A 21872-nucleotide genomic window follows, 5' to 3' on the forward strand; every position below is an offset into this window, starting at 1 on the left:
TCTACTCTCAGGTGGTCTGTATTTAACAGTGACACTTACATAATATCCACTAGAGGGCTCATTATAAGAAGTGAAAGCTTTAGTTTCTCTGAGCCCCTCTGAGTCGTTTCCCTTTATGAGCTCTAAAGGTGGGTTTAAATGAAATTCCTTGCATGGCGTCTCGTATCTTGCACATTTTGTAAGATGTCTGGAGTTCAGCAGCATTGGTGACACCTTAACCTGAGCGACACCTAAGCCTCAGCACTGTCCCAGAACCAGTCACAGAGACCTTAAATATTTGAACCTTCTTAGAGTTGACATTATTTATCTGTATGCAAAGAATAACTTACCAGCTCACCAAAAATAAGCCACCTTACATTTTGAACTGAAAGCTCCAGGCTCTCTTTCACCTCCAGACCAACATCTCTAGTCCGTATGAATAATTGAGCCCAGGGGGAACCTGTCTAGGAATGATCTCTGTGTTTTCTGTCGGTTTTCTTGTCATCCTGCTCGTTTGGATGGCTTGGGTTAAGGTGTGACCAACACTAGGACCTTCTCATCTGTTCAGCATCATCTTTCTCTTTCCGTCTCAGTCTCTGGTTGGTGGGTTGGAGGATCATGACTCAGATTTGGGAGGGGCGGGGTTGGTCTGGTAACTGCTGCCGTAGCCGCTGATGGAGGTAGAGTTGGTGATAAGCTCCACAGGAGAGGTGCTACCGGGGCCCAGATAGGCCCGGTGGCTGGGCATTGGAGATGGGGCTTCGCTGGGGTTTTTCCCGAGGATAAACCTCGTCTCATCTTCCAGGGTGGAGGCCTCCTTTGCCAGGCTCTTGCGATAGGAGACGGACAGCTTGTTGGAGCCGTCTGGGATCCAGTTGAAGTGACGGGCAATGAAAACCAATGGAAGAGGAAGCATGGCCACAATGATCAGTGCAAAACACATGGCTAGTGCCCAAGGAGGATAACTCTGAAACCTCTCCATGGCCTGATTATAGAGAGAAGGAGAGAAAGAAATGGTGAAATTGAAAAGAAGTCACAAAGTGAAATGTTGAAGATTTAAATTGATTGCTAAGTTACTCATTTAAATGCATGCACTACTGTTCAAATTTTAGTAGTTGGTAAATTTTATTTTATTTTTTCAAAGAAATGAATGGCAAGTACTGTCTAGATGGCGTAGGCTAATGGGTTGTTAATGCAAACTGATGATATTCACAGCGTTCAACTACTTGGCTCAAGCTGTTTGGTTCATGTTGCACATGGAGCCAGTGTAAATGGCTGGTTAGCTAGAGCATTTCACAGCGTGCTTTCAGAGTTCAGAAACCCTCCACCTCCCTAGCTCCACTTGTATAGCTCTTCTATGGCTTATTCGGGGTTCAAGCGTATAGTGCCAAGGATCAACAATCTACCTGTGAAAAATCTACTTTTGCGAACTAGTCCTAGGTTTTTCGCCCAGTCGGAACCAAACCAGTGCAGAAAGATTCTCTGGAGAGTATCAATAATGATCCAAAAAAAGTTGAACTTCGACTCGCTGACGCAAAGGGACGCCAAAATGCTTGAAAGGGGCGGGGCCGCTTTAAGTAAACTGCCTATAACTCCTGAACATAATGAGATATCTTCTCCAAACTCTTGGAGCTTGGTGGTGCTATAAGAGGGGAAAGAACGTAAAAATGGCTATATCTATGCAACCATTTGTTCTATCAACATGAAAATGGTTCAAAGTGCTACAAGTGTCTATAAGGACATTTGCGTATCTTAAAAAAAAAAACCATGACCGCCATTGGCTGTTGAAATTTGAGCACCCAGTAGGCAAGGTTAACGGAGGCCGATCGGAAAGAAACTTCGAAGAAAAGAAACCGGCCACTGGGGGGCCAGACTTTGCCTCCAGAACCACTGCTCTCAATCAAATCGTTTGTTAAATGGTCAAGTTGTAAAAAATCTACTTTTGTGAACTATAGTAGTCAACAATTGAAGTGGATCAAAAACTTTTATTAAAGTTGTCCTGAAACCAAAACAATAAAGGAAGACTCAAAACTTCAAAAAACCTTGTGAGCATGTACGACAGGTGGTATGAACAAGCATGCATCCAAGTTTTAAGGAGATCGAACCAAAGCTGTCGTTATAACAGTCATAAACATTAAAAAACATAATATTTCTTTGGTAAATTACCTGGATTTGACACATGCTTTTTTAGGTGGTTACAGGCTTGCTAAATAATGTATTTTTTTATATGTGCCTAAATGCTTGAAAGTGCTTGAACCCCAGTAATCGCTGCTTGCAGCAACATTTTCAGTGGTCCCTTTAATCCAGAATAGGATGGAAAAGAGAAATAGATAATAAATAGAAATAGATAGAGAAATAGACAGACTAGTGTGTAACTAACCAGATCTTGCACCCATGCATTGTATCCTGGAGGGCTGATGGCCATCTCTACCACAGTGGCAAAAATCAGTACGATTAGACACACTGGAGACACATACTTCCACAGGTAGAAGTAAACGGAGTACGGTCTGAAACCCAGCATGTCCTCCAGATCCTGCATGAACCTGATGAATGCCACAAAGCATGCAGAATTACAGCACTGATCAATATCAGACACAAGGCAAAAATAAACTGAACTGCGCTGAGACTATATTTGGTGTTAGCAAGAACAGACAATGAGGAGATCTGATTTCAGAGATGCTGTCCTATTTTGAGTAGCTCTCGGAGCAAAATGCCAGAGAACTATACAAGCATAGTGAGTGAAATTGCTTACCTCTTGGTGCCATAGATCCAGGCTACAGATACATTCTCCAGGATCACCACAATGGTGAGGGGCAAACCAGCAGAATAGTCATCAAACATGGTAACAAAGTAGTTCCCTGAACGCTGGACAAACAGCAGGCCGCAAAAAAATGCCACAATACAGCAGCCCACTGTAGGAAAAATACAGGATCATACAGGTTACAACAATGAAGGAAGCTCATTTTTAGAGAAGTAAAGAAACCAAGAGCTCTCACCTGTAAGGATCTCCTTACGAATTTTGAAGGTATCCAGAATTGGTGTGGTGATGCCAGTCATGGTGCCAATCATGCTGCCCAGGCCCAGGTTTATCAACATGAAGAAAAACATGACAGACCAGAAGGGAGAACCAGGGAAATGGGTCATGGCCTCAGTGAAGGCAATAAAAGCCAGACCAGTGCCTTGAACAGCCTGATGAGAGAGAAAAAGCAGTGTTGTTGTAAAAAAACAACCTAAAATGCTAATTAAATGAAAAACATTTATTACATGAAATACAAATTAAAAAAACAATTATAAAAACAAACTAAACTAAAATTTGTAATAAAACTAAGTAAAACAAATTTTTTCATACAGAATATATTGCAAAGATTTTAAATTGTGTACTGCTTTTATAAATGAAAATACCACCAGAAGGCCCTGGGAAATGCAACCCCAGTAATTAAATAACCATTTAACACACATTTAAATCACAAACATTTTAAGACAAAATAAAGTGAAATGATGAAATACAAAAACTACCAGTCAAAGAGTAAAGATGAAAAAAAAAAAAAAAAACTAAACCGAAAGGACAAACTGAAAATAAACTAGAAATGAAAAAGCTGTACTATAAAGTCAGTGTACTTTTGCTTCCATTCCTTTTTCTTTTTTAATTTAAATTAGAACAGTACACACAAGAAACATTTTATTATTATTATTATTATTATTAATAATAATATTTAAAACAGTTGAGTATTTTATTTTAGGATTCTTTGATGAATAAAAGATCCACAGATCAGCATTTATCTGAAATAAAAAGCTTTTGACATTAATAAAAGACATTTATATAGTTACAAAAGATCTCTATATTAAATGCTGTTCTTCTGACCTTTCTGTTTATCAAAGAAACCTGACAAAATTCTACTCGGTTGTTTTCAACATAATAATAATAATAATAATAATAAATGGTTTTTGAGCAGCAAATCAAAATATTAGTATGATTACTGAAAGGATCATATGACTGGAGTTATGATGCTAAATATTCACCTTTGAAATCACAGGAATAAATTATATTTTAAAATATATTCAAATAGAAAATGGTTATTTTAAATAGTAAAGATATTTCAAAATTTTACTGTTTTTGCTGTATTTTAAATCAAATATATGCAGGCTTGGTGAGCAGAAAAGACTTATCTTTACTTTATCTTTACTTTTTACTTTATCTTTTAAAAAAAAAATCATTAAACTTTTGACTGGTAGTGTACGTCTAAATGTAAGCTTTATCCATGCTAAATGGTTTAGCTGCAACCTGTGAATGAAAGATAGAGAGAGAGCTCATGGGCTGAACACCTGCCTTATTGAGCTCATCCTCCAGCAGACACGGCTCCAGCCCCAGCTGTGCAAAACTATCCTCTTTCACAATCTTTATTACACCGTACATCTCAGCATAGTCTGACACGGTGAGGTGGGAGAAGTTCACATGAGGGGGGATGAGATCCTGACTCAGCACATTTGAGTTCAAGTAGCCCAGAATCTTTTCAGCATTCCTACAGGAGAGCAACACAGACATGAGGCTGCTGGATGGCCTTGAAATCCAGCTCCCCATTTAGATTTAAAGCATTAAGCACAGATATTAATTTACAATAGAATGTGTAACTTAATCCAATCGCAAAAATAATCCCTTTATGAAAAAAATAATAATAATAGGAGGTACATACTCCACCACACATTTCTCGTTCATGACGTTGGCTTTGAAACCCAGCACAGCAAACACCACGAGAGTGGCCAGTATAGAGGTCGCAAAGTTGATAACGGAGACCAGCACAGCATCAAAATGGCAGTTGTTGTCTCTCTTATTGTAGCTGGAAAAAGCGATGACTCCTCCAAAACCCAGACCAAGAGCAAAGAAAACTTGAGTGGCAGCTTCACGCCACACCTGCGGCTCCAACATGATCTCCAGCTAAAATAAATATATTTTAATTACAATTACATTTACAGTATTTGATTAAAATTAAAATTTTAACGAACAGTACACAAGCGTCAGCATAGCCAAAGGCCAGCAATTGTTTAGAATTTTTGATTAAGGTAATAGAATTATTCTGAATGAAAATATCCACCTACACCACAAGAGGGAGTCCAACCATATGACACTGCACATTTTTAGCTGTAGCAATTTTCTTTTTACATTGCTGACTCTTCTTTTTATATCTTAAAGCTTTGCTTACACTGCATGAAATGTGTCCCTTAGTCTCTAAATATAAAGTGTGTTTAAAATCAGCGCACGTGTACACTCGCCTTACCTTTGGTGTGAACATGTGAGCAATGCCGTCAACTGCTCCTTTGAGAAACATCCCTCTCACCAGGAAGCAAAAGAGCACCACATATGGAAATAGAGAGCTGAAGTACATCACCTGCATAAACACAGTATAACAGCTGTATGATTTTTTTTTTATGACATTGACATTTTTTAGAAAACAGCGACTATTCATTAATGATTTTGCTATTGTTTATTAGAACAGGACCTACATTTACCACATTATTAATCAGATTATTATTATTATTAAACTTTTTTGTTCGTAAATGTAAATCTTTAGGTAAGAATTTAATCCTTTTACTTCTTTTTGGTTGATTTCGACCCTGATGTTACATCTTGGTTGCCAATGAATAAGCAAAAATGTCATATTATTATTGATGAATTAACTAAAAGTTAAACGTAAACTCAAGCACTAGCTCTCCAGAGGCTCTTTTCTAGTTGCATTCTGAACAGGTGGTGAAGATCTACTGGCCTCATGAGATTATCATAAATTTTGATTTATAGAGAACTATTTGTGTCCTTATTGTTTAGATACTGTGATGCTTTTAAAGGGGGCATGAACATAGAAATCAAAATTCACGTGATCTTTTTACATATAAGAGGTGTACTATAAAATCATCCTGTATGTTTCAAAACTTGAAAACTTCCTCTTAGTCTAAAAACAGCATACAGTATATTTAAAACCAATTTGCCAAAACAACAGGTTGTCGAATGTGCCACTTTATGATGTAATAGTGTGGCTAAACAACACCTCAGCAGAAGATGATCAACGCCTGCTTCTACATCAGTAGCTGCGTTTTAAGTAAGCGAATTGAAAATATGCCCAATTTAAACGCGTACATTTTTACGCTCATATGAGGTGGGTTTTCAGACAATTCGAAGAGGGAATTTTTCACATAACTGCAATGGAAACATTATTTTTCCGCATTTAATCTTACTTTAATGGCTCTCCATGCTGCTTTGCTAAAGATACACATCTACGTCTCCTTTGATTAAAAATAATGGCTACTACGGTGGCTGTGATATACATAAACCCACCAACTGCATTTTTTCCTTATCACTTATCAGCTTATCACGAGAGGAAAAAATTCAGTTATAATCGTACAACATCGGTTAATGGAAACACCATTTCGCAATAGTTTTTTTTATCTACATTTAGAAAATTGCAAACGCTTTGTGCAAATCTGTAAAGCAAATGCACCTACTACCTGTTTAGCCCCGCCCACCGATTTGCGCAAACAGTGTAAATAACGATAGAGTCAAACACGGGTCTACGCAGAAACCACATGATAAAAATGACTTCAAAGACTTTGCATTGTCTTCCTTCTGATCCCAACATTAGGAAAGAATGGATGAACATTATTTTTAATGATGATCCAGATCACATCAGTAAGAACTTGGTCTTTTGCTAACATTTTACGGTGGATTCATTTACAAAAAAGGTGCAGGATTTTTAGAACAATGCTGTGCCGAATATATTGGATCCGACAATGTCTCATCACATGAGTGTGACTGTTATTATGTGGTCTCTATTGCTTTCTGTTAATACAGATCATTTGATATGTACTGAGTATTTACGCGTTTTGGACCTAAATCACAGCAGCATCCATCTATGAATGGTGTAGGCTGTCAAACATACAAAACTATTAGCCAGTCATAGCATTCTGATTCTGATTCAGTGGGCATTTACTTTTGAGTCTACAATCTGTCACAGGATAGAAAATAGCCTATTCCTTCTAAATTATGATGTAAATATCTCGATAACATCATAAGTGGACTTCAGAGAATAGTACAAAACAATAAACAAGGCAGTTCATGACGCCTTTAAACAGCTGGTAAACAAATATTTCTGTGTAAAATCTGTTAATCTGTCTGGTGCTAAACTGCACCATCACACCTTAATTCGCTTCAAGGAGAAAACAAACGTTCCGGTCTGAGAAAATAATCATAATTGGACATCATGATTGTGTAATTGTTCAGAAGTGCTTGATAACGCAGCATCTGCAGATTGTGCCTTCAAGCTATCTGAAAATTGATGTGTGTCTCAACTAAGTTGATTCTCATTTCATTATCTCACACAGTAGCAAGTCTGCCTCACCTTCCCAGAAGACTGAATGCCCTTTATTACAGCCAGGCAGACAATTATCCACGCAGCCAGCAGCGACAGAGTCATCCTCCAGTTCAAACCTCCGCTGTCTGCGATTGTGCTGGTGATGTTCAGGGTCTCACGGTACCAGAAGTAAGTGGTTGCTGAACTCTTCTCACACTCAGGCTCCACAACTAACCAGACAAGAAAAAACCAGAGGGACAAAATCAAGTCCATGTCTCTTCCAACATAGCACTGACAATTTGATGACTGTTTTAAAGATCAGCTTGTATTTCTTGGGATTTCAGTCTGAATCATAAGACTGTGTTTTTAAATTTGATTTGACTCCTGTTCATTTCAGTTCTGATGTTCATTTTGCTTACATACTGTATGGAAGAAATTCTTTTTCTGCTAATGCTGTCTATTACACAGCACTCATTTCTTTGAGCTATTTGTTAAAAGAACTAACTCATAAAAGTGATTTGTAAAGGGAATCTTGCTATACTGGTAGAGAATTGGGAATGTTCAAATAAAACTGTCATTAATTTGAATATTGATACTTTTTTTTCAAAGGCCAAATCCAAATCTAGTGTGAAAACCAGCATGGTTGGTAACCTGCCAATATTTTCAGCAAAGCACACTGTCAGTGCTATGGGAATCTCCAAATACTGCTTCTAACAGCATAGTATAGTATCCTGCAAGTACAACTATATGTAAGAAACATTGTGTACTAACAAATTTGGGGGTTTTAATCAATACATTTAGGCCTATATAGCGATTTCTAGTAGTGTCGTGTTCTATGAGAGCTGTGTGTGGAGGGACGGGAATGGTTTTCTGAATGTCTATATGTGTTTCATTTATTTGTCCACGTTGTTTTGAACTACTGTACCGCTGTGTGTTGCGATCAGGACCGTTCAAAGCATCGTCGCGATATGTTCATTGTCAAACTCCAAAATTAGACCATTTTTATTTTTTTTAAAAACGGCATTACTTCATTTGAAAAAGTTAACACATGTATTTGTTTGTTGTGTATATTTTTTTCATTTGATCAGATAACATTTTAAGCTGTCATATGGTCGTGTTACAACGTGCCCCTCAGATGTTACAATGTACCCCATCTATGGGGCATGTTGTCACGTTTCACTTCCTTTCTTTTGAGGTAAATAACGAAAAACGTATACACTGTAAATATGAAACAAAGCGATATATTTGTACTAGACAAATGTGAAAATAATGTGGATAAAAATTGTACTCTGAACCCCAAGTGGATTTACATAAACCGCGAAATTCAAAAAGTGTTAGGTTGTGCCCCGCTCTCCCCTACTGGTCACTTCTTTTCTACACTACTGTACATCTGCAGTGAAGCTATATTGTAATTTAGTTGCTTAAATGCTCAGTACTAGTACCGAGCATTGGTAATAGTAGTGGGTTGGTGTTTGTATATCAGTTCTAACACTGCTATTATGAGGTATCACCATATGTCATCATTCTGTTTTCTTTAGATTAATAGATTATTTGATATCAAGGGGAATGTCTATACTTAAAAATCATGGGTGTTGTTACCCAGTCATTCATATTATCACAGCAATATTATGATTAAAGGTCATAGTTTGGATATAAACACTGATGTGATGTCTATGGTAGAAATTAAAACAGAGCACGTCATATTTTGAAAGTAATTGGCGCTTCAAATAATGTTTGTGTCGATTGCATTGTTTCGCCACTAGATGGAAACAACTGTTAAAAAATGTATTTGTCAACGAATAGAGATTGATTCAAAAATGCAGATTCATCCAGTGATGTTTTTGTGAGCATGTCATTTATTCATTCAAACCACTTTTTCATAAATTTAATATAAAAAATCGGTGTGTTAAACATATTCTATTTTAAATATAAATATTATGTATTAAATTATTAAGAATTCATTGAAATGAATTAAACACTTTTAAATAGACTGAAGCAATTAATATTTTGTCTCACATTATTTTGCTTAGTTTAGAATTGCGAGGAAATCGTGATCTCTATTTAATCTCAAAAAAACTAAAACTGAAACTAAACTATACAAAAACTAAATAGAAATGTGTTCACAAAATAGAAACTAAACTAAAACTAAAAAAAATGTTAATGAAACTAATAAAAACTAAACTAAATTTTACTGAAAATTTGAAAACTATACCAAAATAAAACAAATTTTAAAAAGCTAAACTAAATTAACCTTGGCTTCAACACTAGTCTGTTTTTTTTTTTTCTCCGGTCTCGACTTGGTATCGGTCTTGGTCTCGACTTGGTCTTGGTCTTGACATGGTCTGTCTTGGTCTCGATCCCTTCTGGTCTTGGTAGTGTCTTGGTCTCGGTTTAGGCGGTCTTGACTACAAGTCTAGTTGTGACACTGTTTTTGCTTTTAGATCAACAAATAATAACCCAAAATGATTGTCTTGATGATGTCATGCATACGGCTTTTTTTCCTGTCCTGGACTCGGTCTTGACTCGGACTCGAACTTTTTTGGACTCGGTCTTGTCTTGGACTCGAACCTCTTTGGACTCGGTCTTGACTTGGACTCAACTAGTCCTGGTCTTGGACTTGTCTTGGACTCGACAAAGGTGGTCTTGACTACAGCCCTATATGCTAGAATATAATAGTTTTGGATTTTATTTGGACATTTCTAGTGTACTGTGTCCACTAAACCTGCATGTCTACATCTGTAGACTAGTCTTAGTGAGATTGAGAGTAGACTGACTGCAGGTCTCAGCCTCTGTCTAATTCATTCTTCACTTATTGACCAGGGGACACTGTTGCAGGGCATGCTGGGAAGCCTCAAACACACAACATGCCCTTGAGTATGAGGCTCATGAAGAGCATTATAGGAAATGTGACAAGGTGGATAATGTGTATAGAGTTCAATGTACTCTAAAGGGATAGTTAACCCAAAAATGAAAATTCTGTCATTAATTACTCACCTTCATGTCATTCCAAACCAATGAGACCTTTGATAATCTTCAGAAAACACAAATTAATTAGCTTTCTGACATGCATGCATACTGTTGTGAATGTCGAAGACTGACACAGAAGAGTGGGAATTATTAAAGAAAGTTATTTTTATTTTCTTTGTGCACAAAGTATTCTTGTAGCTTCATAAAATTAAGGTTAAACAACTGATGTCACATGGACTATTATAAAGGTATCCTTAGTACCTTTCTGGGCCTTGAACGTGTCAGTTGTGTCTATGCAAGGTCAGAAAGCTCTTGGATTTCATCAAAAATATTGTAATTTGTGTTCTGAAAATAAATCTATGTCTTACAGGTTTGGAATGACAAAATTCATTTTTGAGTGAACTATCCCTTAAAGAAGGTTTGTAACACTACAAAAGTTTATCAAGGTCGTCTGTTGTTGGGCATGAGAACAATACTCTTTCATGATGTTTGCATGCAGTTAATGGATGATTTTACATATTTCTATAGCTTTCAGTGTGATTGAAGTAGGAAGCTTCTTGCTGTGTCATTTTATTTCATGAGGCAAGAGTGTTGTACCAAATGAAATGTTTCACATAAAACAACACGGCTCCAATCTTTCTAGTCATTATGTGAGAAACTGCAGAGCACTCACAGGCTTGGCTGCCATTCGTCCTGATGGGACATTCGCTCCAGGGCAGAGGATATTGAAACGACTGAAAAAAGTAGAAGATGCTCCAGCCGATAATCACATTATAGTACAGACCCACAAAACCACACACCTGTAGAATGAGAGAAAGACAAAACAAAGAATATTGTTAACAGCTATAAAATAATTAAGGGGGTAATACTGACCGCAAACTGACCCCTAGTAAGGTCTCATTTAGTCTGACTGTAGACCATTTATTGAACATATTGAGGCATACTGTGAACTATAAATAGCAATAGAGGTGGCAAAATCTAATCTAACTGTCTGGCACCTTCTGGGAATCTTCTGGTGATATTTCCTTATGACTTAGAAATAATAAATACTTACATTGGACAAACAGACTTCTACATGCCAGCTTAGTACTGTTGCCTTATACTTTTTTAGATTTATCTAACCCTATATGTGACTCTGGACCACAGTACCAGTAAATTTTTCGAAACTGAGATTTATACATGGTCCAAAGCTGAATAAATAAGCTTTTCATGGATGTATGATTATGATAGGACAATATTTGTATGAGATACAACTATTTAAAAATATGGAATCTGAGGGTGCAAAAAAAAAAAAATTAAGAAAATTCTATAATGTTCAAATAAAATTTAAAAGTTTTTGATATTTACTGTAGAAAATTAACAAAATATCTAAATGGAATATTATCTTGACATTATTATACTTAATATGCTAATACATTTTGGCATTTAAAAAAAAATAATTTTGACCCATACAATGTATTTTTGGCTATTGCTACAAATAAACCTGAGCTACTTAAGACTGGTTTTGTGGTCCAGGGTCACATGTGTTATGTTGAAAACAAGTTGTGGTTGGCCACTATACAGTACATCAGTCAAGAGTAGTTCTTCCTGGCAGTCGTATAAGCACTGATGTGTACCAGACTGTGCTGACAGTCAAAAGTCTGGCTCCTGGAGTCTGATATATGATCGGAAGACTTGATGGATAAAATCTGAAGTCCTTTACATCCTAAAACTCAATAGCATTACTTCATTTATACTATCCATAAATAGAATTTGAACACAAGTAAACACATTATGTGTGCTGAAATACAGTGTAAGTTGAGGGTTTAGCAACGTGTGCCTGTTAACACAAATCTATCCTTTGATTTTTCCCTGCAGTCTGTAACACGGAGGTAATGGTTCTTTGCGACGTCACAGGTCCACAGCACATTGAGGTAGTGAATAATTGAAGCACATTCTTTCTGCTGTAGCTTCGTGGGTATTAATAGCTGCGACTGCAGCAGAACAGCCACATATAGTCTCTATTAGTGTTTTTCCACAGTCATTTTAACTGTGGGGGTGATATATTTAAAGGCCCATGGTATCAAAATGGCTTTCCTTGCATGTTTTTTCATTGCCTGAGAAGGGATAGTTCAATATACTCCAAGATAGTACAATAGTAAAATAGTACCCAAAAAATTGAGAATTCTGTCATTAATTACTCACCCACTTGTCATTTTGAAATTCGTGAGACGTTTGTTCATCTTCTGAACACAGATTAAGATATTTTTAATGAAAAAAGAGCTCCCTACATAGACAGCAACACAACTGCCACGTTCAAGGCCCAGAAACGTAGTAAGGACATTTGTTAATATCCTCCATGTGACATCGGTGGTTCATCCTAAATTTTATGAAGCTATAAGAATACTTTTTGTGCACAAAGAAAACTAAAATAACAATTTCCTCTCCCACGTGTCAGGCTTCGATGCATGTTCACAAAAGTATGATAACACAAGTTTGTGGGGCTGCAACATGAGCTGTCGTTCTGACGTAGAACCCGGATGTGCTGTGCCTTGTTTACAAGCAGAACATGACGCACAGAGAGAATGACTTGCAATTTTCTGCCCAGTTGTACTTCTTTGAACCAGAATATACAGATGTACTTAGATAAATGGACATTTAACATCAGAACGCCGGCTCCTGCGTCAGCAGCATTACACGTATGTGTTGTGGTACTCTTGCGAATGCGCATTGAAGACTGACACGGAAGAGAAGAAATTGTTGGTTAAAATCGTTATTTTGTTTTCTTTACAAACAAAAAGTATTTTTGTAGCTTCATAACATTACGGTTGAACCACTGATGTCACATGGACTATTTTAATGATGTCCTTACTACCTTTCTGGGCCTTGAACATGGTAGTTGTGTTGCTATCTTTGCAGGGTCAGGAAGCTCTCGGATTTCATAAAAAAGTCTTAATTTGTGTTCTGAAGATGAATGAAGGTCTTACAGGTTTAGAATGACATGAGGATGAGTATGACAGAACTTTAATTTTTGGGTGAACTACACTTTAAGGTTGATTGCCAATCTAAAGTCAATGAATTAGCAGTTCAGACTACATACTAAATACAAAATACATTCAGGACATGTTAATTTTCAATTAAATTCATCAAATATTTTTTTCCTCACTGTATGTATGAGTACATATAATGTTTATTCAGCTCATTTTGTTATTAATGAGAAAGCCATTCCCAAGAAACTGCTGCTTAAACAGCATTTACACAATAACCAGATTTCCACACCAGTGCATTGGCTTATGGTATATAACCATCACCTCCCAAAAGGCCTTACATACTTGCTGACTTGCTAAAGTATCTTCAAAACACAGCTGCTTATACAATGAAAGGAAACCAGAAAGTCCAGGTGCAGCTGGGCCTGAAAATAAATGTATTAAATGTTCAGCCAGAGTGATATTGTCAGATCAAAACCCATCTGATAGAATACGTGACTGTGCTCATATTAAACTGATCAGAGCACGAGTCAAGTAATGGATGACTCTGCACAGAATGGCTGGTAAATAAGCACTTTTAGGCTAGTGACTCATCAAAAACAAATGCTTATTTTAGCTCCTTCAAATTGGTTATTGGTCTGGAACCCACAGGCTACTCATTGTATTGTGACCCTTTTTGAACAAAACATCTCAATTTAAAATTCTTTAAAATCAGCAATTTAAAGGCAACCCTTTTCACACACAACTGTTTCCCTCATTTACGTATAAACCAAATGAAGCAACATGATCTCAGTCGAGAAGAGAACATGCATTTAAGTGACCGTTCATTTGTCTCTTGTGTTTCGCCAGACAGTCATTCACTCACCATCAGACTGGACACTCCAATTCCACCGAGTCGTGGATAAACATAATTCCACACTCCTATGCTCCCGCGACGGATTCTCTGGCCAACTGCTAGCTCCAAGAAGAAGAGTGGGATGCCAATAAGGATAAGAAGGATGAAGTATGGAATGAGGTAGGCACCTGTAAAGAGAGACAGCGACACTTGTTAACACAGAGAATGATGTCCTTACAACAGTGTCTTTAATGACCAACCGATAGCCCAAGATCAATCAAGCTACTGCACAATGAATTTTTTCAGAATGTTTTTTCCTTTCCAAATGCCATTTTGCTTTTTTCATACATTGACAAATAGTCATTTTAAAAAAAATAAGTTTCTTGCAAATTAAAGTCTGCTGGAATTTAAATCAGCGATCAACGTTTTTAGTCTCTAAAATAAAATATAATATATATGGCAACACTTCAGTCTCTAAAATAAAATATAAAGGTCACCTTTTATATTTACATTTCATTTAGACCATAGATTGTCTAAACTATATGAAATATTATATTGTAAGGTATTGTATATTATTGTGTATATACAGTATTATTGTATATCATAAGGTCAGACAGTTATCAAAAGAGCTTGACAAATGAGTCAAAATACAGTATTTTTAGGATATAAAAACCATTATGTGACCCTGGACCACAAAACCAGTTGTAAGTAGCACAGGTATATTTGTAGCAATAGCCAACAATACATTGTGTGGGTCAAAATTATCGATTTTTGTTTTATGCTAAAAATCATTAGGAAATTAAGTAAAGATCATGTTCCATGAAGGTATTATGTAAATTTCCTACCTTAAATGTATAAAAATTATTTTTTTATTAGTAATATGCATTGCTAAGAACTTAATTTGGACAACTTTAAAGGCGATTTTCTAAATGTATAGATTTTTTGCACCCTCAGATTACAGATTTTCAAATAGTTGTATCTCAGCCAAATATTGTCCTATCCTAACAAACCATACATCAATGGAAAGCTTATTTATTCAGATTGAATTTCAGAAAATGACCCTTATGACTGGTTTTGTGGTCCAGGGTTACATATAAGCATTAGTACATTAACTTAAGATATTATTTTTTCTAAAAATAAGAGAGATATTATAAAGATATCAAGTACTGTGACTGTTCATCAACTACAGGGAAAAAAGAAAATAAATAGAACAGAAAATTAATTCAGGTCAAAATATTGCAAAAGTAGTGCAGCTGACTGGATAGACTTGACTAGATTTCCATAACTGCAATATATTTGGATCACTGGTTATTAGAGCTGGGCTTTGACACGAATTTGTTTCGATTCGATTCACAAGTTCGCGATTAGATTCAATATTGATTATTTTGGATATAGTTCAGGTATACTGCATGCCAAATTTTCTCAAGGGGGAAAAAACTGAACCACTGCTGTAAAATATACATGAGATTCAGTTGGTATTACATTACTATAATATTAAAATTTAAAATGAACTGATTTGTATACAAATGCTTAAATGACACTAAATTAAGTTTTTAAGTTACAATTGCTTAATTATATTTCTACTCCAACTCATTTTTTGAAATAAACATTTAAATTGTGGCTGTTATAGAAAACTTTTTATTCAAACATAAATTAAAGATTGAAGAACAATCATAATAAATGTTATATAGTTAGTTAATATATTTAGCAAATTCTCCTCTCAGGAAGTAATTTTTCTAGCTGACTAACAAGTTTATGGTCACCAAGTATGTTTTTTCTGAGGTAAATGTTGATGTTATGTAACATTGTTTACGAGCTTGACATCTTTGCGTGGTTAAAACACTGATTGAGAAAAACGACACCAAAACAGCATTTATTTTTTTAATTTGAAATCGGAGACTTCATTTCATATCAAAAGTAACAATAAACAAAGCTTATTGCGATTTATTGGGTGGGAGGTGCGCTACAATGTTCCATTATTTAACTTAAAACAGGCTAGACTAATTGCACTTTTGATTAAAATTTAAGAAACATATTACTAAACTAATGATTTGTTAATAAATATGACATGTTCCTAGAGAAATATGTCTTTAAACTAAATATATGACCATAAACTTCTATCCCACAATTTGGGTTCAAATAAAATCAAATACAATATTCTTTCAAGCAGAACAAGAGCAAGTGCAAAGCTTTATTATTTTCACACCTTTGTTTAGTTTTCCCTAAATTTTCTTCTTAAATTTCAACCACCCAGATGCAGCAGATGGTATCTGCTATAGGCTAATGACAGTCTGAGCCTCAGTAGGCATGAATGAACAGACAGACAACAGAACAAAACAGCAAGTCACGCTGCCGATCCCTGACGTCAAACCAGCTCCATGGTGACGAAGAGTTTGGTTTGAGCAGAGCATCCTTTATTTGAAGTCAAAGAACAATCCGAAAATAACCGCTTTTGTAGACATGGAGCGCACAGTGCTGGCGAATGACCACAAACCCATCCTCTTGGGAGGCTCTAAGTGTAATTAGAGCCAGGGATGATCACAGCGCAGCCCTTCCTCGGCCTCTGTTTATGACGGTGGACTGCTTGTTATCAGTTTGATTACAGCATTTCTTTTGTGTTCGATGTTGCTTTGTGGAGGCTTTTTGTCTGGGATTTATTTATGCATATGACTAATGAAAATGAAACGGCAGGTCTTGCGTAGAAAAGAGGAGATGGGAGGAAAGGGAAAGGCCTGGACGCACAGATGGAAAGGAGAAGATGGAGAGAGCAAGGGTGCGTAACGGAAACAAGGCCTTCTGGGAAACATTCATAATTGCTAGACAAGCAAGGACAAGATATGACAATCTAATTAAGGTGTCAGGTTTCACTTTCAGATAACATTTAATGTGTTCAACTATTTTTTTTTAGAAGCTAGTTTCAAAAAAGCTTTAATTTATTACATTTGTTATTGATACTCTTCATTTTTGATGCTGTTTTCATTATAAATACTTTTTTTTTGTCATATCATTCGCAATCATGGACTTTTCTTTATATATTGTCTTGTTTTCCAGTAACTTTTTCTAAATTTTTCAAAACATGAATGTTATCGTTTTAGTCTCTTGAACAATTTTACCTCATAGCCATTTTTTAAACAAATTATAGTATGTTTTTTTGCTTTATTAATTCATTAAGTCATTAATTTCTGTTGCCCGACTTAAAATGTAGTTGTAAAAAAAACCCATGATTTTTGGTGCTTTTCTGCAACATTTACACCAGTCAAAAGTTTTTGAACAGTAAAATTTGTAATGTTTTTTTAAACAAGTCTCTTCTGCTCACCAAGCCTGAATTTATTTGATACAAAGTAAAGCAAAACAGTAACATTTTTAAATAATTTTGCTATCTACAATAACTACTTTCTATTTGAATTTATTTTTTTATGTCTTTTTTTCCAGTAACTTTTTCAAAATTTTCCAAAACATGAATGTTATCGTCTTAATATCTTATCAATCTTGTCAAAATAGATTATGAAAAACTTAAACAATTTTACTTCATAGCCATTTTTTAAACAAAATATAGTGTGTTTTTTGCTTCATTCATTTATTAAGTCATGTTTCTGTTACCTGAATCATTTTACATCTCATTTCTGACAAGAGACTGTGAAACAGCTTGAAATTGTACATTTTGCGTAAAAGAAGAATGTAAACAATGAATAGTAGTCCATGCAGCCAAGCAGCAAAAGACAGCAAAAGAAATATGACATGAAAATGTATGAATCAAGACCGTAAAGGCCTTGACTTTCCTGTTTTTAAACAGCCCATATAACATTGCCTGCCCTAAATAACGCGCACTGGTACCGCCAGCTTAATAAATTTAGAGGGACCACAGCACACAAGGCACTCAGCTGACCCAAAAAAAAGCCTGTCTCAGTGGAAATTTTATAGAGCTTAAGAGAATAATAAAGAAGAGTGGAAACGTTAAAGGGGTAGATCACACCAAAATGAAAATAAATGAAAAAAATAATTTTAATCACTCTCATGCCGTGCTAAACAAACATGACTCTGTCTTAATGGAACACAGAATGAGTCTTTTTGAAGAAAAATCATGGCCACTGTTTTCTAAATAATGAAAGCAAATACAGACTGAATCTATCAAGAAGAAAAAAATCTCTTGTTCATGAGAGAAGTAGTAGCAATAGTCCCTTTCACACAGTAATAACAATAAAGTGACAGAAATTACTGAACAACTTCACCGTTAAATGCAAAAAAAAAAAAAAACAACATTGTTATTTTACTGGTAAAGCACCATTCACACATCAGTTTCAAAATACCGGTAAATTCTTTGATATCCGTGTTGTGTTTGTAAACATGGAGGGGTAAACACGGTCAACTTTTGTTTTAATTTTTCAGTCAAATATTTGCATTCATGTAGCACTTTTGGCCTAGAGACATCGTAGTAGTCGACTTCAAACCGAACTACACAGTGCAAATGTTAAAATTGGCCCAGAGTAGACATCTTATGTCTAATTTGTAAATTATTAATTTCTTTGTGTCAGATTTGTTAGTTGTTCCAAGTCACAAATCTGGCCTGATTGATTTGTTCATAAATTGAACTGTTCCAGTTTTAGAGCACTGATTTAATGACCCGGTCAAGATTATTAAAGAATAACTTACATTCTGGTCAACACACAAACCTAAATGTCTTCAGAAGACTTGAACTATAGTTGTAAAGAAAACATTTATAATGGTTTTTGGTGCTTTTCTGCAATATTTACACTACCAGTCAAAAGTTTTTGAACAGTAAAGTCTCCTCTGCTCACTGAGTCTGCCTTTGTTTGTGCCGAAGTACAGCAAAAGCAGTAATATTGTGAAATAGTTTTACCATTTCAAATAACTGCTTTCTATTTGAATAGAATTTAAAATGTAATTTATTCCTGTTGATTTCAAAGCTGAATTTTTAGCATCATTAATCCAGTCACACAATCCTTCAGAAATAATTCTATGATGAATGGGAAGTTCAGAAGAGCAGCATTTATCTGAAATAGAAATCTTTTGTAACATTATAAATGTCAAGCATCCTTGCTAAATAAAAGTATTCATTTTTATAATTTCTTCAAATTATACTGACTCCAAGCTTTGGCAGTGGTATAGTGTATAATGTTATAAAAGCTTTTTTATTTCAGATAAATGCTGACCGTTGGATCTTTCTATTCATCAAAGAATCCAGGAAAAAAACTCAACCGTTTAAATATTAATTATAATAATAAAACTTGTTTCTTGAAAAGCAAATCAGCATATCAGAATGATTTTTGAAGGATCACGTGACACTGAAGTCTGAAGTAATGATGCTGACAATTTAGCTTTGATCGCAGGAATAAGTAACATTTTAAAATATATTCAGCAGTTATTTTTAATAGTAAAAATATTTCACAATATTACTGCTTCTGCTGTATTTTAAATAAAATAAATGCAGTCTTGGTAAGCACAAGAGATATCTTTAAAAAGCATTGAAAATCTTAGTGTATATATGACTAGTGTATATGCAAGTAAAATGTGGCAAAGGTTTTTGCAGATTCTAAATGAATTCAGGGTTCACATTTGTTGTGCATTTTGATGCAGTTGTGGAATACACAATATGTGTGGGCACTTCTGCTGAAATCAACCTATCTTTATATATGCACATATATTTTGGATGTGTCATCCAAATGCACTTCAGAACCAAGCACTTGCATAGTATTTAGTTTTATTTCCTTACAAAGGAACTAAATGCATCAACATGTTACCTAAAAATAATAGAGGACATTACATTTTTGTATCCAAAATTACACACAAATTCACTCCCTCAGTTGCTCAAGACTTGTTTATTTGTTGCCTTAAAGGCATGGTCACATCAGACAATTTCAGCTGAATTTCCAGTCCATTGTCTATTGTTAATAGTGTAGCAATGTATAAAGCTCTGCTCACACAAAAGTCACTTTCAAACCAATCAGCTTTCTGTTGGTCAGCACAGCAAATTCATGTGACCAACTTAAATACAATCTGTGAGGGGATTTTTTTTTTTTTGATGTAAAACCCCCGATTGTGCAGCTTCCAGTTGGAATGACTGGATTTCACAGAGCAACAGTAATAGTGACTGCACCTTAAGGTATAGATCTAGCTTTTATACTAGGTTTAGCGGTGCAACAATGTAAACTAGTAGGGATAGTTCACACAAAAGGGACAATTCTGTCATTAATTACTCACCTTCATGTCGTTCAAAACCTGTAAGGCCTTTGTTCATCTTTGGAACACAAAGGTATTTTTGATGAAATGCGAGTGCTTTCTGACCCTGTATAGACAGCAAAGCAACTGACTTGTTCAAGGCCCAGAAAGGTAGTAAGGACATTTGTTGAATAAAATCATTATTTTTATTTTCTTTGCGCACAGAAAGTATTCTCGTAGCTTCATAACATTACGGTTGAACCACTGATGTCTCACAGGCTATTTTAACAATGTCCTTACTACCTTTCTGGGCCTTGAACTTGACAGTTGTGTTGCTGTCTATGCAGGGTCAGAAAGCTTTCGGATTTCATCAAAAATATCTTAATTTGTGTTATTGTCTTATGGGTTTAAAACAACATGAGGGTAAGTAAATATTGACAAGTTTTATTTTTGACCATTGGTTTATTAAATTCTTCAATTTGTTTAGTATTCAATTAATAGAAGAAATCTGTGCAAAACACTACCTGACAAAAATGATGTATACAAAACATTTTGGATATTTTTTAGTGCTTTTCTGTGTATTAACCAGTGTACTAACATTAAACAGTTACCGTTACAAATGCACGTCACTAATAAGTAACCATATAATTAGTTAACTCACCTCCTCCATTCTTCTGGCAAAGATACGGGAAACGCCACACATTACCCAGGCCCACTGAGAAGCCCACCTGGGCCAGGATGTACTGCAGCTTACTGTTCCAAGCAGGGCGTCCGTCTTCTAGGTCAGGGGAGATGTCTGGCTTGCCTATGGGTGGAGGGCCCCCTCCTGCCATGTTCATGCTCATCTGACTGCTCTTGTAGTCCATGGGAGCCTCCAGCGCCAGCAGGTCGGCCACAGACTCTGTGACATGCTCATTACTGTGTTCGCGCTGAGTCACTTTACTGCTTTTGGGCATGATTGTGCCGTGTCGTGGTGATCCGGACAATTAAAGGTGTAAAAAGACAGCAGGGCAGAATGGAGGTCACAAAAACTGCCCCTTTGGCTTGACACAGGTGTGGACAATAAAGGTTTGTGCTCCTGTGAAAAGAACATAAAAATGAAAACATGAGAAATCGGGCCACAAGAGATTATGACTAAGGGCTATTATTAGACCGAATCATCATTCAAAGACTTGACCGTTTGTGTTACATTTAAAAAGTGTTGTCTTACTTTAGAACTTTATTAACATTGCTTTTTTGGCTTTGGAATACAGCATTAATTGCATGAGAAGCTAAGCAATCTGTTGTAATGGAAGCCAAGGCGTGCACTTGCAGGACAGATGGGAAGATTTTTCTGACCCTCCATGTAGTTTTGTGCAGCACAGGCCTACTGGTATTAACCATGGTACAATATTATTATTTTGCAATTCATTTGCATTAATTTATGTATAATACAGTAAAAACAGTTATGCTGTGAAATATTATTACTATTTAAAATAACTGCTTTCTGAATTTAGGGGTTCTTATGTCGTTGGAATCCTTGGCTCACGCCAGGCAAAATGCACACCATGCATTTGGACACCATCAGATTTGATTGTGAGCCTAGGATTTTTGCACGATCAGAACCAAACT

The 21872-nt window shown here is 35.8% G+C and overlaps 1 protein-coding gene across 1 annotated transcript; it reads right to left on the minus strand.

Moving 5' to 3' along the window:
• Positions 1-595: 595 nt before the first annotated feature.
• slc6a17 (solute carrier family 6 member 17) lies at positions 596-21217 on the minus strand. Its single transcript, XM_073819053.1, has 11 exons — positions 20923-21217; positions 14115-14272; positions 10957-11083; positions 7365-7546; positions 5253-5363; positions 4671-4912; positions 4307-4499; positions 2976-3168; positions 2732-2891; positions 2360-2522; positions 596-964 (listed from the first exon to the last, which is right to left on the minus strand). Exons 1-11 carry the CDS (start codon positions 21215-21217, stop codon positions 596-598), a joined length of 2193 nt encoding a protein of 730 aa, XP_073675154.1.
• Between the last annotated feature and the right edge of the window lie 655 nt (positions 21218-21872).

This window comes from Garra rufa, chromosome 15 (assembly GCF_049309525.1).
Source record: "Garra rufa chromosome 15, GarRuf1.0, whole genome shotgun sequence".
In the NCBI taxonomy this organism is placed as follows: domain Eukaryota; kingdom Metazoa; phylum Chordata; class Actinopteri; order Cypriniformes; family Cyprinidae; genus Garra; species Garra rufa.